Source organism: Carassius carassius, chromosome 11 (assembly GCF_963082965.1).
Source record: "Carassius carassius chromosome 11, fCarCar2.1, whole genome shotgun sequence".
Classification (NCBI taxonomy): Eukaryota; Metazoa; Chordata; class Actinopteri; order Cypriniformes; family Cyprinidae; genus Carassius; species Carassius carassius.
This window is the reverse complement of record NC_081765.1, coordinates 35,014,766-35,032,958: the sequence shown is the minus strand read 5'-3', so window position 1 is coordinate 35,032,958 and position 18,193 is coordinate 35,014,766. Positions and strand designations below refer to the sequence as shown.

Below are 18,193 nucleotides of genomic sequence, written 5' to 3'. Positions count from 1 at the left end.
GTAATCTGTCAGCTAAACTCAATGCTTCTATATTTCTAAGGTTGTAAGAAGCTCCAAACATCCTGAAAACATGCTGCACTGCTTTATTTCACACAGAAGAAACAGGCGGTTCTCCCTGATCTATGGCCTCTGTATTCATCGGCTCCAGATTCAGTCAAGCTGAGGAGAACCTTGTACGAGCTGTTGAAGAATGAGAGAGAGAAATGTCTGACCTGATTTCATCGGCTCGCGTGTGTTTGTGTGTATAATATACATTTATATGTGTGTTTAGTTCACACTCTAACACTCGTCTGTGAAGTTCAGCATCCTACAATAATCTGTCTTTAGTCTCTGTCTTCAGTTTCTTTGACAAAAACACAGTCTCAGTGTGGAGAGGAGGCCGAAACGGAGAGAAAAAGATGCGTTTTCAAACAAAAACATATTAGTGTGGACAAGGCCTTACACGACTGGATCTGTGGGGTTCACTGGGTCCTAAATCACCCTGAAATGGTTTATTCTGCGATAACAACCGGCTGGACATACATTATCCAGCTCATTACACGACTACTTGGCACGTAAGTAATAATAAGAATAATTACTTGTTTCTAACAAACATCTTTGAGCCTAGATGAATAAACAGGCTCAGACAGGACAGACATTTAAGGCAGAATTTACAGTTGTATCAGAAGACAGGGACATAAAATGCTCATTCTAGAAGACGCGTTTTAAAATCTTAAATCCATTACAGTGTACAAAACAATCATTCTGGCAGCAAGACGAACACTTCAACAATATTACAGGCCTACTATTAACACTGAAGTCCTGCAGTTTCATTTTACAGTAAATACAGTCCATAACTGAGATGTTTGAAGGAAACGAGCGAGAGCGAGGCATGTGATGAGCACCTTATTCAGCGTTGCTACTGACGACAGTTGCTATCGGGACCTCACGACTGACCAATCAGAATCAAAGCAGCTTCACGGAGATTAAAACAGCAAAATCAATTATGGAATTTCAGGAGGGACACCTGAACTACTCGTCACACACAGCGCTGAAGTGCTGCTCGGAGTATTAGGATTGAGTTCAGCCACATGTGCCCATTTCATCGTGTGTGTGTGTGTGTGTGTGTGTGAGTGTGTGTGTCTGTGTGTGTGTGTGTGTTTGTGTGTGTGTGTGTGTGTGAGTGTGTGTGTGTGTGTGTGTCTGTGTGTGTGTGTGTGTGTGTGTGTGTGTGTGTGTGTGTGTGAGAGAGAGTGTGTGAGTGTGTGTGTGCGTGTGAGTGAGTGAGTGAGTGAGTGAGTGAGTGTGTGTGTGTGTGTGTGTGTGTGTGCGTGAGTGTGTGTGTGTGTGTGTGTGTGTGTGTGTGTGTGTGAGAGAGAGAGTGTGTGAGTGCGTGTGTGTGTGTGTGTGTGTGTGTGCGTGAGTGAGTGAGTGAGTGTGTGTGTGTGTGTGTGTGCGTGCGTGAGTGAGTGTGTGTGTCTGTGTGTGCGTGCGTGCGTGCTTGCGTGCGTGTGTGTGTGTGTGTGTGTGCGCGTGTGTGTGTGTGTGTGTGTGTGCGTGAGAGAGTGTGTGTGTGTGTGTGTGCGTGAGTGAGTGAGTGAGTGTGTGTGTGTGTGTGTGTGTGTGTGTGTGTGCGTGAGTGAGTCTGTGTGTGTGTGTGTGTGTTTGTGTGCGTGTGTGTGTGTGTGTGTGTGTGTGCGTGCATGCGTGCGTGCGTGTGTGTGTGTGTGTGTGTGTGTGTGTGTGTGTGCGTGAGTGAGTGAGTGTGTGTGTGTGTGTGTGTGTGTGTGTGTGTGCGTGAGTGAGTGTGTGTGTCTGTGTGTGCGTGCGTGGGTGCTTGCGTGCGTGTGTGTGTGTGTGTGTGTGTGCGCGTGTGTGTGTGGATACACACTCATTAAGGTGAGACAGCGCTCTCTCTCTCTCAGGACTGTACGCTAATTACTCTGGGTCAGAGTGATAATTGCCTGAATATGTGCTGGATTTGGCACTATTAATAAAGTTCAGTAAGTCTTCTGCCCTCTGACCCCCCCCGACCTTTACTGACCCTCACTTAATTGAAGAGCTTTAAAATTGACGCATAATCTGATCAACAAAAAAGAGCAATAGCCAAACGCTCCAACCATGGGATGAAAAAAGCACTTTCACTTTGAATCCCATGCTGACCAGACAGAAATGCAGGAGCTTTGAATTACACACAAAACTATGTTTGTTTGAAACTAGATTGTTTTCATGCAACACACTGCAAACATCTTCCGCTGTAATGACTTGTAATGAGAAGCGTTTCTAAACCTGCTGTCCAACAAAAGACAAAAGATATATTCTATACTGTCATTAAAGGCTATGTTGATTAGCAATGGATTATAAATACACTTAATATTTATGAAAATACCCAAGATGGCTTGAAGAACACAGATAAACTATACATTGTGCAGTCAAGTGTTTATTGTCTTCATGTTTCATCATTCAAAATTTTTTCATCTTCTTTTTATTCAGTTAAAGCAATAGCTGGATGTCTTTGTCCATAGTTGGGATTTCCTGGAGCGTTCTGCTGAGGCCTCTGGTTTCCATTATGAATTAAACACTACATGTGCTTTTAGCATTCAATAATGGGCGATCCATCCTAAAATAATACTTCTCTCAAAATATATTTGAGGTAGACATGTGGTAACCAATGTTCCAGTGTACAAAAGTGTACAGGAGTTGTTCCGTTATTTGTTTGTTTGTTAATTTGTTTTTAAAAGCGCATTTTAAATCGCAAATCACAAAGAACACCAAACCGAAAACTGTAGTTAAAAAGCTGAGGTCTGTATTGAATCGTGGACTAAATGTAATGTTGCTATCCTACTAGATACCTGTTAGGATTGACATCGATTACAGAATGCTGCTACTTACTCTTAAATGCATAAGCAGCAAAAACCACAGGCAAAAAGTCCTCAATAGAGGAGGCAAAGCCCTCTCACATTTGGCATCTAAAGTCTGTAACAGTCTTCATAGCAATGCTTGGCACTCAGACACTCTCTCTGAACAAAAGACACGCATCTATTAAGCTTTCTTCAGACTCATCCTGCAAACTCTCTATTCAGATACGTTAGACCACATTAAATGAACAACATCTTCCCTGTGTGGAAATAAGATGACCAGCAGAAATGCTTATCTTTGTCCTGTTGTCTTGCTGTTTGTGTCTGGACACGTCCATCATGAGGTTAGAGATCAGACCTTCACGAGCCGCCCGGACTGACCGATGACGAGGAACACGAGGTCGCAGTCATTGCTTTAATAACGCATTGATCAGAGACATTAAAGCATCATTTCTGTAAAGCACTGAAATATCTCTGTAACGCTGTATTGTTAGATAAGATATAAAAAATATGTACAACTTGACTTGATTATGGACCATAAGAAAGACGTATGGTATGTTTTAGAACAAGATCAAGCAGAATCAACACTGATTTAAAATTCTCTGCATTGAGATACAGTGATCAAAGAAAACCTAACATGATTCGCATCTCTAAAATATTTTATTTTTTATGCAGTATATTATTATGGGGACAACATATTGAAGAGCAGTAATGATCCATAAACTCAACAGTTCTACAGCAAAATTATATCTCAAAAGAAATACTTCAGAAAGCATGATTGTTTCCTTTACTTTTAGGAACTGAATCAATAATGTCACACAGTTCATGTTGAGCTGACCAGCATCATGAGGCCTGTGTGTGCTCCGAAGGCTGTTAGTAGAGACACAGACGCTCTCTAGTGGTCATTACAGAGCAGTACAGGACAGCAGGGAGCATGACTTACACCAGCACAAAACAGTCAAGAAGCCAAACGGATCTAAACACGTGCTGCTGGTAGAGAATAAATCAGGTTCTGTCGCAGTGTAAACCAGCTTTAACATCTTTAACAAAGGCAGCAGGAAGGAGTTTTTCCATTTTCAAACATTAAAAGTTCTCTAAATGATTAATTAGCACAGAAATTCCTCCTGTGAGTAGACGGTTTGATTGTTCATAGGGATGCACTGAAATATCAGCTGAGACTGGCATTTCATGTTCTCAGCCGAAAGAGAAAAACGGGCTCAATATTGCGCTGAATGTGTGTTGGCCCATGTGAGCACTACAGTCATGTACGGCTCATGGCGCGGTCACACTGCACTTTTCATTCCATTGACTTCCATTCATATGCATGCGAAAGCGTCAGACTCAGACCGGAAACGCAAGCTCATGCGAAAAATTTTGCATTTCGCTGCGTTCCAAAGTTCAAGTTTGGTGAATTCTGACATGCGAATTCGCATCACGTGAAAATGTGGGACCAGTAGAAGAACGATACGTCACTTCGTGACCTCTCTGTAAAGAAATTCAAAAATGAAGGAAGCGCTAGCTATATAACTTTAGCTGTAGCGCAGCGTCCCATTTTATATTATAAATATTTAAAAGATTATAAATCTTAAAAATTAAATATATAAAAAAATATAAAATATAAAAAGAAGCTGCATGGTTCGCAGTGTCAGTGGAAACAGGAATGGTACATTTGAATGAGGACGTTTTATAATTTTTATTGCTTAGGGTGTATATATTTATATAGAGAGATATACAGAGAGTACAATATAAGACGCTTTCGACGCCGTCGCAAAAGACACAGAACAAGCACATATTAATCCATGTTGTGATAATAGAGCATCACAGTCCCGCCCACAGCCGGTGGTGGAAGTAAAAATTTAATAAAATTTCTGCATTGACAGTCGGGGTATAAGCCATAAAAACTCAACCATATATGGTAGACTTAAAACCAGCTACGGCTGTACTAAGCAACAGTATATGCTCATATAAACATCAAAGGTTCATGGGGCACTAACCTTGTTTTGAGATAAATGCCTTGGATAAGTTCTTCATTACCCACAATCCTGAACAATCCCACAATCCCACAGTGATGCATCTGATTGGTGGAACTCATGTAACCGTCTGGTTAAACCCCACAAAGGTCCATGAAGACTGAAGATCATTAATAAAAAAAATTTAATAAAATAAAAACCTGTGTTGCGTTTTTGCACGGTAGACTTATCAGTGCACTCATGATCTCCTTGGGTGCCATGATGGCTTTTTTCAAGGAGGAAAACAAAAGTGTTCAAATGGGTAAAAACCACTTCAGATGGGGTCATGTAACGTTAGTTGAGTGTAGCGTGTCCGAGGGTCAGCTTGTGGGTTTAGTAAGGGCCAGCATGAGGGACAAGAACTACAAAGTTTTGGTGAGTTTTGGAGGGAGGTTGGTAACGTTAGTTAGCATTATCGTACACTTTAGCTAGGCTACGGTAGCCTTCATATGGTATGAGTCATATCAAGCATTTTATAATGCCACTGTCAAAACATTATTTAGCCTAGGCATACCTTTTTGTGCATTTACTGAACATTTGTGTAATGGCAGCGACATGTGTTGACGACTGAGCGGTGATTGCAGTCAGGTACAAAGCACTGCACCATGTTGCTGACGTTATCGTTAACCGCTTTCACACACACACCCACAATATCTAAAATACACGATGATAAATATAAAAATCAATACACAATACCTATATAAAACACTATTTATTTACACGATTAATACTGAAAGAACTGCTATTACTGCACATTCACTATATAAATTAAAATTCACTGGAGGAAAAAGTTCGCGCGGCCGTCGTTAGATTTGGAAGTCGCTCAAAGACTCGTTCGCGGTTGGGGCTTCAGTCGACTTCAGTGAGGCGCGGTGGTTTATGGGAGGAGTAGTTCCTTCGCTCGAAATGAAAATTTATACACAGTCTTGTACCATTGACTTTTTTGGGATTTTCTCTTAATTTTTTCAATCGAAATGATATGTTATATGCTTATGAGTTCAGCCGTAGCTGGTTATCCTCACACATGCTTTAAAACTCTTTAGATACGGATTTTCCGAAAGTCAATGGGAGAAATTAATGGGAAATTTACTTCCGGCACCAAAGCTCTCTCGGGCTGTGGGCGGGACTGTGATGCTCTATTACCAAACTGCAGGGAGAGGAAGAGTAGATATAAGTCATGATCTGCAAGATTAACCACAATCTGATGTGATCCGACCACCTCAGAGAAAACCAGTGTTGAGCTGCTGCAAGAGCTGAAGCACAGCAGCTGTGGTCAAAGAGTTCTCGTGTGTTCTGATTGGTGGATGATGATGATGAGTGGATAAAGACTAGAGCAATCAAATAGTGAGAGAGTGATCTGCTCACCTGGTTATGTTCGTGGATGTTTCAACGTGGAAAGCAGTTCGGAATGGAAAAATTGATATTTTATTTGTTAACAACATACTTTTCGTACCTTAAAATCAGTAAATGTTATGAAATTAGAGAACTAAGCCAATAGTAGCGCTGGCAGTGTCATTTGATTTGGATGGGAACTTCAGATTGTGAATCATTTGAGTCAGTTCGGGACTTCAGAGCGTGATTCATTTGAGTCAGTTTGGGAGTTCGGAGTGGGATCACAAATCATTTGAGTCAGTTCGGGAGTTCGGAGCAGGTTCGCGGATCATTTGAATCAGTTCGGGAGTTCAAAGTGGGTTCGCAAATCATTTGAGTCAGTTCGGGAGTTCGTAACCGGATCGCGAATCATTTGAGTCAGTTCGGGAGTTCAAAGCGGGTTCGCAAATCATTTGAGTCAGTTTGGGAGATCGGAGCGGGATCGCGAATCATTTGAGTCAGTTCGGGAGTTCGGAGCGGGATCGCGAATCATTTGAATTAATTCGGGAGTTCGGAGCGGGTTCGCGAATCATTTGAGTCAGTTTGGGGATCGCAAATCATTTGAATCAGTTCGGGAGTTCAAAGCGGGTTCGCAAATCATTTGAGTCAGTTTTGGGAGTTCAAAGCGGGTTCGCGAATTATTTGAGTCAGTTTGGGGATCGCAAATCATTTGAATCAGTTCGGGAGTTCGGAGCGGGATCGCGAATCATTTGAATCAGTTCGGGAGTTCGGAGCGGGATCGCGAATCATTTGAGTCAGTTCAGGAGTTCGGAGCGGGATCGCGAATCATTTGAATCAGTTCGGGAGTTCGGAGCGGGATCGCGAATCATTTGAATCAGTTCGGGAGTTCGGAGCGGGATCGCGAATCATTTGAATCAGTTTGGGGATCGCAAATCATTTGAATCAGTTCGGGAGATCGGAGCGGGATCGCGAATCATTTGAGTCAGTTCAGGAGTTCGGAGCGGGATCGCGAATCATTTGAATCAGTTTGGGGATCGCAAATCATTTGAATCAGTTCGGTAGTTTAAAGCGGGTTCGCGAATCATTTGAGTCAGTTTTGGGAGTTCGGAGCGTGAATCATTTGAGTCAGTTTGGGGTTCGCGAATCATAGCTGTATATCCCAGATAGCACACGTACGTCTGCAAGATGTCTGTTAAAGATTTGTTGAGACCGTTTTATCTTGCTCCCGCCCATATTCGCAGCGGCGTCCGAAATAATTTTTCACGTTTAAAGTCTAGTGTGACCGCCCCTTCATGCTCACAGAACATCTGTGTGAGGTGTACACTCGTCCCTGTCTGCAGAGCTGCTGTGCTGTAACCTGCTGATGCTGCTCACAGCCTTTATACGACTATACATTGCTCAGATAATTAGTCACGGAAATATATATATATATATATATATATATATATATATATATATACAAATATATCAATATTTTTTATAGTTGTTTTATTGGATTGTGATTTTTTGTTTGTTTTTGTTTTTGTTTTCATTCATCATTAAAATAATTGAGTTTAAAAAAGTTTCACTAAATAACTTCAACTCAAAGTCAGGATTGGAGTTGTGTCAAATGTTGTGCTTGTTAACATTAGTTAATGTATGCTGTGAACATGAAGAAAATTGAATAACTGTGTTTTCATTAACATTAACAAAGATTAGTAAATACTGTAATAAATGTATAGTTCATTGTTAGTTCATGTTAGTTTTTACATTAATTCATGTTAACAGAAGACACCTTATTGTAAAGTGTTATGAAACATATGTACTTTTATATGCAGTGTGTATAATGAGCAGCATTTGTAGATGTTTTAGAGCAGTCTGAGGTTAAATCAGATCTGATTTCTCAGTGATTCTTCAACACAAACACAAAGAGCCGTTAGATCCATTACAGCTCTGCTGCTAAAAACAGATGTTTCCTTCAAGATGATAAATTATCAGTACTAAACTAAAACAACAGTGTCAATCTCTCATTTATCCACAAGATGTGAAGATCCAGAGGAAGGTAGCATCTGTTTTAACTCCATTGAGCTCACCGTGTCTCTGTGAATGTAGAGATCCAGGACAAAAGAGACGTGAGGTGAGGACGATCACAGACTTCAGATCTATGACGGTCAATACTAAAGCACTAAAGTGATGAAATGTGCTGCTCTGAGGTCTCATGATGTAGACACATTTACAGGAACAGGAGGTGTTTGTTACACGGACCTGAACGAGAGAAAACCGTCAGAACAAGAAGAACACGACTCATGATTGATACTGTAAACTGCAGATATTTCTGAGGTTATTATCTGGCCATTTCTCTCGAGCAGCACAAATAAACCTCAAGCTCTGATGAGAACATTAGGAAATGAGCTGTATGTTGGATGAGTCTCACAGTCTGAGAACAAACAGCACAGCTTTGACATCGATTCGTACGTCTAAAGGAGCAGAAATGAAGCAGAAGCTCTCTGGGTTTATATTAATCCAAAGCAAATTCATGCATTTCATGTTCAATCTGATGTTTAAATAAAGTTGGGACACTATTTACTTTAAATACCCAATTTTAATATTTGTGCCTTTTTTTGTAAACACGGACTCATTATTTATTTTTAAAACATTTTCATGTTGTTTCTGTTTTATTATAAAGAAAAAAATACTGGGTCAATAGATCCTCACTAAACACTGCTTGTTGTTACAGTATTTTTCAGAAGCCATGTAAAAATGATTAAAATTGCACAAACCTGGTGGAGACTTAGTTTTGATAAACAGTGTGTTTGTACATCAGAAGCATTAAACATAAAGGAAAGCAGTGCTGTGGTCTGTTGCTGACCTGGACACCATGTGACCTGCGGAGGATCCACAGACGCTCGTCTCTTCGAGGAGTTCTGCATCTGTTGCGTGGGAGCTCATGCCACCCACCAACAGCCATCATCATCTACAACAACCATCTTTAATTCCTCTTTGATGTGCCATTAAACCAATAACAGGAAACTATTGTTCCAGGATTTGCACAGCAGAACAGATCAGACCATCACCCAGCAGCGGCTGTGATGTCCAGAAACATGAATGATTTATCAGTGCTTCTGAACAGAGCCAGAGTGAAACATACTGAGTGAATAACGCACACAGATTCATAAAATCAGAATCATCTGGTGTAAATGCTGCACGTTCATTAGTGATTGACAAGAAATCAGGATTGCTGAGGCAATCAAGCATCTGATTATTGTACAGTAACATATAGAGTAACATATCATAACTGTCTTATTTCCCTGAACAGACATCACCGCCATCATTTTTAGTAAACACTCCACATTATTTTAAGCATATCTGATAAATAATGACTCGAAAAGTAAAAGTACAGAAATAATTCACATTATATTCAATTCATTATTAGTCATTATTACAACTGCGGGCGGCAGATCCTTTTCCTATTTGGCACCTAAACTCTGGAATAACCTACCTAACATTGTTCGGGAGGCAGACACACTCTTGCAGTTTAAATCTAGATTAAAGACCCATCTCTTTAACCTGGCATACACATAACATACTAATATGCTTTTAATATCCAAATCCGTTAAAGGATTTTTAGGCTGCATTAATTAGGTAAACCGGAACCGGAAACACTTCCCATAACACCCTATGTACTTGCTACATCATTAGAAGAATGGCATTTACGCTAATATTTGTCTGTTTCTCTCTTGTTCCGAGGTCACCGTAGCCACCAGATCCAGTCTGTGTCCAGATCAGAGGGTCACTGCAGTCACCCGGATCCAGTACGTATCCAGACCAGATGCTGGATCAGCACCTAGAAAGGACCTCTACATCCCTGAAAGACAGCGGAGACCAGGACAACTAGAGCCCCAGATACAGATCCCCTGTAAAGACCTTGTCTCAGAGGAGCACCAGGACAAGACCACAGGAAACAGATGATTCTTCTGCACAATCTGACTTTGCTGCAGCCTGGAATTGAACTACTGGTTTCGTCTGGTCAGAGGAGAACTGGCCCCCCAACTGAGCCTGGTTTCTCCCAAGGTTTTTTTCTCCATTCTGTCACCGATGGAGTTTCGGTTCCTTGCCGCTGTCGCCTCTGGCTTGCTTAGTTGGGGTCACTTCATCTACAGCGATATCGTTGACTTGATTGCAAATAAATGCACAGACACTATTTAACTGAACAGAGATGACTTCACTGAATCCAATGATGAACTGCCTTTAACTATCATTTTGCATTATTGACACTGTTTTCTCTTTTAATCTCCACGAAAAAAAAAAAACTCAATCCGGCGTCCAGTTTCTTTTGTCATTTCAGTTCCTGTAATGCACTTATCTGTCTGAGTCTCCGGCTGCTATCAGATGAGACACGTCCAGACGCCCTCTTCATTCAGTTAGAAAACTCTTAAACTGAAAAGTGAAAGTGAAAGTGACGTGACATTCAGCCAAGTATGGTGACCCATACTCAGAATTTGTGCTCTGCATTTAACCCATCCGAAATGCACACACACAGAGCAGTGAACACACACTGTGAGCACACACCTGGAGCAGTGGGCATCATTTATGCTGCGGCACCCGGGGAGCAGTTGGGGGTTCGATGCCTTGCTCAAGGGCACCTAAGTCGTGGTATTGAGGGTGGAGAGAGAACTGTACATGCACTCCCCCCACCCACAATTCCTGCCGGCCCGGGACTCGAACTCACAACCTTTCGATTGGGAGTCCGACTCTCTAACTATTAGGCCACGACTTCCATACTAATTTAACTAATTTAACTAATTACACCAGAGTTTGTCACGGCAGATGCACATTTCAGTGTAATATTAGGAAGTGGCTTTCTAGGACTGGATACTGAGGTGAAAACCTGTTTGTGTAACATGAGTTTCCATTATGAGCATATCTGATATCAAACACTGTCTCTGAAGGTAATATGAGCACACAAACTATACCATACTGACCGCATTGTGTGTGTGTGTGTGTGTGTGTGTGTGTGTGTGTGTGTGTGTGTGTGTGTGTGATGAGCTGATGGACAGGCGCATGAGTGATGTCTGATCCTGACTGACCTCGTGAGATCTAATCCTAACAGCAGAGGAGCCGATCATTCACACACATGATAATATACACAATATACAGCAATGTGAATGACCCACAGTCACAGAGAAGAGCGTCCTGTAGATGTGAGATGTGAGATGCTGGTCCTGTTTATCACTGTGAAGCTGCTTAGAATCCATCTGTACTGTATAAAGAGCTCTAGATATAAAGGTGACCAGAGACTCAAGTATAGATCAGGGATGAGGATGAGGATGATGAAGATCCTTCAACAGCGTGAAGCATGAGGTGAGCTCTGCTCCGGCTTTGATCAGTCCATCATAAACTATTAAACATTCATGAACCGCACAGAGGCCTTCACTGCCTCTCAAACGCATACCAATGAACAAAGAAATAAAAAGACTTTCTCTTTTTACACCAATTATTATCAAAACAGAAAAGACAAAAGTCTGGCGTTACTGTGTTCATCTCATCATGAACCTGTAGCTACACATTCATCATTACATCTGCAGAGGAACATTCTTATTATGGCTCAGTCCATCTCAAAATTTCGATTGGATCGGAAGCAGTGGTCTGAACCTGAAATAATCAGATCCGCAGGACAAAATTAAGCAAACAACTGCTTGGGTCTGACTATATTCTCCAGGACTCAACACTAAACAATGCTCAGAATCAGTTCTGAATCATTAAAGACACTTGTGATGCATGTATATATATAAAGTAAAACAAAAGACAAACAACAGCAAAACAGGAAATATCGAGATATTACATGACAACCACATCATCTGAATTATTATTGATCATCTGTAATTGATCTGCCACTGTTTTCATTTCAGCACACAAACTCCAGTGACGTCAGCAACACGCCTGCAGCGAGAAACACAGAAAACACTTACTGTGATGCTCTTGGATGATGAGGACTGACATTTCACCTGATGAGAGACGCTGGCCGTTTGATTCATCGAGGAGCAGCGACGAAGATCTGATCGATCAGTTCTGTGTGATCAGTTCGTCTGTCCGCCAGAAGCGCCTCTGTGATGATCGATCAAAGAGAAAAGCGAATGAAGCGAGCGGAGTTCTCTCTCTCCCTCTCTCTCCCTCTCTCTCTCTCTCTCTCCCTCTCCCTCTCTCTCTCTCTCTCTCTCTCTCTCTCCCTCTCTTTCTCTCTCCCTCTCTCTGTCTCTCTCTCTCCCTCTCTCTCTCTCTCTCTCCCTCTCTCTCTCTCTCCCTCTCTCTCTCCCTCTCTCTCTCCCTCTCCCTCTCCCTCTCTCTCTCTCTCTCTCTCTCTCTCTCTCTCTCTCGTGTAACACAGTCACTGTAACGCAGAGTTAACGTTACTCGTGTTTGTTCATGCAGACCATGCCCTTATCTCTAATCAGTCGCATCTGGAGCAGCTCATCTTGTGTCTGCATGTGCTTCAGCATCAGCAGGTGTTCTGAACTATACTTAGCGTCGTAAAGTTAGTTTTAGGGTAGATATTCGCTTCTATTTGCTGTTCTATAGAGCCAACAGTTTAACAAAGTCAAAGATATCACTAACTCGATTATTTTGAATAATATGCAACCGCTTTATATCGACAGAAAAAAATCCCGATAAGGGACCGTCTGACAATTCTGCCGACTGGGTTAAAACGTCCAATGTATTTTAATTAAATTACTTTTAATATTAATAATAACACATCGCCATACTGTAAATCTTGTATTAGGCCTACTCATAGTGATTTACTACAGGTGAGATTTGCCAATATCTCCCTAGTAAGTCAATATTATATGTAGCAACGTATTATAACCTTTGGAACATGATAAACCTTATTTTGGTGAACTGTAATGTTTTTTTTTTTTTTCAAAAATTATTTGTGCACTGCACATACGTAGTAGTGCAGTATTGTCCAAGGTGAGATATTAGCAAAACAGATATTCACTAGTTATTTACTAGGTATTTCTCTGTAAACAATCACTGAATTATTGGGTTTCGTTTTGTACTGTGAGATAAATCTGCAGACAGTCCCTAAAGTAGCGAATATTAGGAATATAGTCTAAGCCTAAAACTGTCTTCGCTCCTGTTCAACTCGCTGAACAAACTCGGATACAGGACTGGTTTGGGTTGACAGAATCATACACATCGATCCAGTTTAAGCGGAAAGAATCCGAGTTTGGGAAAATCCTGGAAGCGACACACCGACATTCCAAAACCGAAACAGCAGCGGAATCAAATGATTTCTCGCGAGCGTATGATTCAGCGAGATTCACTTCTAAAATCACGAGATGAACAAATTTGAAGAATTGAAACACATTCACACAACAAGAATTAAACATATAAAAATAGTGTTTTTATCAGCTTTTAGGAGAAATTTTAAGATAATTTACTTAAAATTAAGCTTAAAATATATAAAATGGGAAAGCTTTTTTTTAAAAGCTTCTTAGCATTAAGTTTTTATTATTTGAATTAACAAAGTCCAAAAATCTAATTGAAAACAGTGAATGTTTGTCATTTTGGCATTATTTTGATGGTGTAAAACAAACTTAGCTGACTACGGGTGTATTCACACCTGTTTTGTTTGATTCGTTTCCCCTCGTGGGGAAGTCGTGGCCTAATGGTTAGAGAGTTGGACTCCCAATTGAAAGGTTGTGAGTTCGAGTGCCGGGCCGGCAGGAATTGTGGGTGGGGGGAGTGCATGTACAGTTCTCTCTCCACCCTCAATACCACGACTTAGGTGCCCTTGAGCAAGGCATCGAACCCCCAACTGCTCCCCGGGCGCTGCAGCATAAATGGCTGCCCACTGCTCCGGGTGTGTGCTCACAGTGTGTGTGTGTGTGTTCACTGCTCTGTGTGTGTGTGCATTACGGATGGGTTAAATGCAGAGCACAAATTCTGAGTATGGGTCACCATACTTGGCTGAATGTCACGTCACTTTCACTCTTGGTGCAGATATTTTTGTGCAGGTGTGAACACAGCAGTCACACTCAGGTGTGGACCAAACAACTGTACCGAGACCCAGCTAAAGTTCCAGACAAAGTCTGGTATGGTTCATTAAAGGTGTGAATATAATCCGACCTCGATCCGACCCAATTGCAGAAATCATGCTCAGAAACAAAACAGCTCTCGAATGGCTTAAATCACTTGTTTTTAAACCACTATACGGTGGCCGAGAAGTGCAAAACAAATCACAATTACAAAAACAAAATAACAAATCCAAAAACATAACGACAATTCAGAAAACAAAATAACAATTCAAAAAACACAACGACAATTCAGAAAACAAAATAACAATTCAGAAAACACAACGACAATTCAGAAAACACAACGACAATTCAGAAAACAAAATAACAATTCAAAAAACACAACGACAATTCAGAAAACACAACGACAATTCAGAAAACAAAATAACAATTCAGAAAACACAACGACAATTCAGAAAACACAACGACAATTCAGAAAACAAAATAACAATTCAGAAAACACAACGACAATTCAGAAAACACAACGACAATTCAGAAAACAAAATAACAATTCAGAAAACACAACGACAATTCAGAAAACACAACGACAATTCAGAAAACAAAATAACAAATCCAAAAACACAACGACAATTCAGAAAACAAAATAACAATTCAAAAAACACAACGACAATTCAGAAAACACAACGACAATTCAGAAAACAAAATAACAATTCAGAAAACACAACGACAATTCAGAAAACACAACGACAATTCAGAAAACACAACGACAATTCAGAAAACAAAATAACAATTCAGAAAACAAAATAACAATTCAGAAAACACAACGACAATTCAGAAAACACAACGACAATTCAGAAAACAAAATAACAATTCAGAAAACACAACGACAATTCAGAAAACACAACGACAATTCAGAAAACAAAATAACAGTTCAGAAAACACAACGACAATTCAGAAAACACAACGACAATTCAGAAAACAAAATAACAATTCAGAAAACACAACGACAATTCAGAAAACACAACGACAATTCAGAAAACAAAATAACAAATCCAAAAACACAACGACAATTCAGAAAACAAAATAACAATTCAAAAAACACAACGACAATTCAGAAAACACAACGACAATTCAGAAAACACAACGACAATTCAGAAAACAAAATAACAATTCAGAAAACACAACGACAATTCAGAAAACACAACGACAATTCAGAAAACAAAATAACAATTCAGAAAACACAACGACAATTCAGAAAACACAACGACAATTCAGAAAACAAAATAACAGTTCAGAAAACACAACGACAATTCAGAAAACACAACGACAATTCAGAAAACAAAATAACAATTCAGAAAACACAACGACAATTCAGAAAACAAAATAACAATTCAGAAAACACAACGACAATTCAGAAAACACAACGACAATTCAGAAAACACAACGACAATTCAGAAAACACAACGACAATTCAGAAAACAAAATAACAATTCAGAAAACACAACGACAATTCAGAAAACACAACGACAATTCAGAAAACAAAATAACAATTCAGAAAACACAACGACAATTCAGAAAACACAACGACAATTCAGAAAACAAAATAACAAATCCAAAAACACAACGACAATTCAGAAAACAAAATAACAATTCAAAAAACACAACGACAATTCAGAAAACAAAATAACAATTCAGAAAACACAACGACAATTCAGAAAACAAAATAACAATTCAGAAAACACAACGACAATTCAGAAAACACAACGACAATTCAGAAAACACAACGACAATTCAGAAAACAAAATAACAATTCAGAAAACACAACGACAATTCAGAAAACAAAATAACAGTTCAGAAAACACAACGACAATTCAGAAAACACAACGACAATTCAGAAAACAAAATAACAATTCAGAAAACACAACGACAATTCAGAAAACAAAATAACAATTCAGAAAACACAACGACAATTCAGAAAACACAACGACAATTCAGAAAACAAAATAACAGTTCAGAAAACACAACGACAATTCAGAAAACACAACGACAATTCAGAAAACACAACGACAATTCAGAAAACAAAATAACAATTCAGAAAACACAACGACAATTCAGAAAACAAAATAACAATTCAGAAAACACAACGACAATTCAGAAAACACAACGACAATTCAGAAAACACAACGACAATTCAGAAAACAAAATGACAATTCAGAAAACACAACGACAATTCAGAAAACAAAATAACAATCCAGAAAACACAACGACAATTCAGAAAACACAACGACAATTCAGAAAACAAAATAACAATTCAGAAAACACAACGACAATTCAGAAAACACAACGACAATTCAGAAAACACATGACAATTCAGAAAACACAACGACAATTCAGAAAACAAAATAACAATTCAGAAAACACAACGACAATTCAGAAAACACAACGACAATTCAGAAAACAAAATAACAATTCAGAAAACACAACGACAATTCAGAAAACACAACGACAATTCAGAAAACACAACGACAATTCAGAAAACAAAATAACAATTCAGAAAACACAACGACAATTCAGAAAACACAACGACAATTCAGAAAACACAACGACAATTCAGAAAACACAACGACAATTCAGAAAACACAACGACAATTCAGAAAACACAACGACAATTCAGAAAACAAAATAACAATTCAGAAAACACAACGACAATTCAGAAAACACAACGACAATTCAGAAAACACAACGACAATTCAGAAAACACAACGACAATTCAGAAAACACAACAACAATTCAGAAAACAAAATAACAATTCAGAAAACACAACGACAATTCAGAAAACACAACGACAATTCAGAAAACACAACGACAATTCAGAAAACACAACGACAATTCAGAAGACACAACGACAATTCAGAAAACAAAATAACAATTCAGAAAACACAACGACAATTCAGAAAACACAACGACAATTCAGAAAACACAACGACAATTCAGAAAACAAAATAACAATTCAGAAAACACAACGACAATTCAGAAAACACAACGACAATTCAGAAAACACAACGACAATTCAGAAAACACAACGACAATTCAGAAAACACAACAACAATTCAGAAAACAAAATAACAATTCAGAAAACACAACGACAATTCAGAAAACACAACGACAATTCAGAAAACACAACGACAATTCAGAAAACACAACGACAATTCAGAAAACAAAATGACAATTCAGAAAACACAACGACAATTCAGAAAACACAACGACAATTCAGAAAACACAACGACAATTCAGAAAACAAAATAACAATCCAGAAAACACAACGACAATTCAGAAAACACAACGACAATTCAGAAAACAAAATAACAATTCAGAAAACACAACGACAATTCAGAAAACAAAATAACAATCCAGAAAACACAACGACAATTCAGAAAACAAAATAACAATCCAGAAAACACAACGACAATTCAGAAAACACAACGACAATTCAGAAAACAAAATAACAATTCAGAAAACACAACGACAATTCAGAAAACACAACGACAATTCAGAAAACAAAATAACAATTCAGAAAACACAACGACAATTCAGAAAACACAACGACAATTCAGAAAACAAAATAACAATTCAGAAAACACAACGACAATTCAGAAAACACAACGACAATTCAGAAAACACATGACAATTCAGAAAACACAACGACAATTCAGAAAACAAAATAACAATTCAGAAAACACAACGACAATTCAGAAAACACAACGACAATTCAGAAAACAAAATAACAATTCAGAAAACACAACGACAATTCAGAAAACACAACGACAATTCAGAAAACAAAATAACAATTCAGAAAACACAACGACAATTCAGAAAACACAACGACAATTCAGAAAACACAACGACAATTCAGAAAACACAACGACAATTCAGAAAACACAACGACAATTCAGAAAACAAAATAACAATTCAGAAAACACAACGACAATTCAGAAAACACAAC

At 39.1% G+C, this 18,193-nt stretch overlaps 1 protein-coding gene across 1 annotated transcript in view; it reads right to left on the bottom strand.

The window, feature by feature from the left end:
• The window catches only part of LOC132153264 (inactive dipeptidyl peptidase 10-like), a 107,458-nt gene extending 95,128 nt beyond the window's left edge, over positions 1–12,330 (bottom strand). The window contains exon 1 of the mRNA XM_059562653.1: positions 12,127–12,330. Within this exon, the coding sequence (XP_059418636.1) occupies positions 12,127–12,192 (66 nt within the window). The 5' untranslated portion in view covers positions 12,193–12,330. The remainder of the gene's footprint in view (positions 1–12,126) is intronic.
• Positions 12,331–18,193: the final 5,863 nt, after the last annotated feature.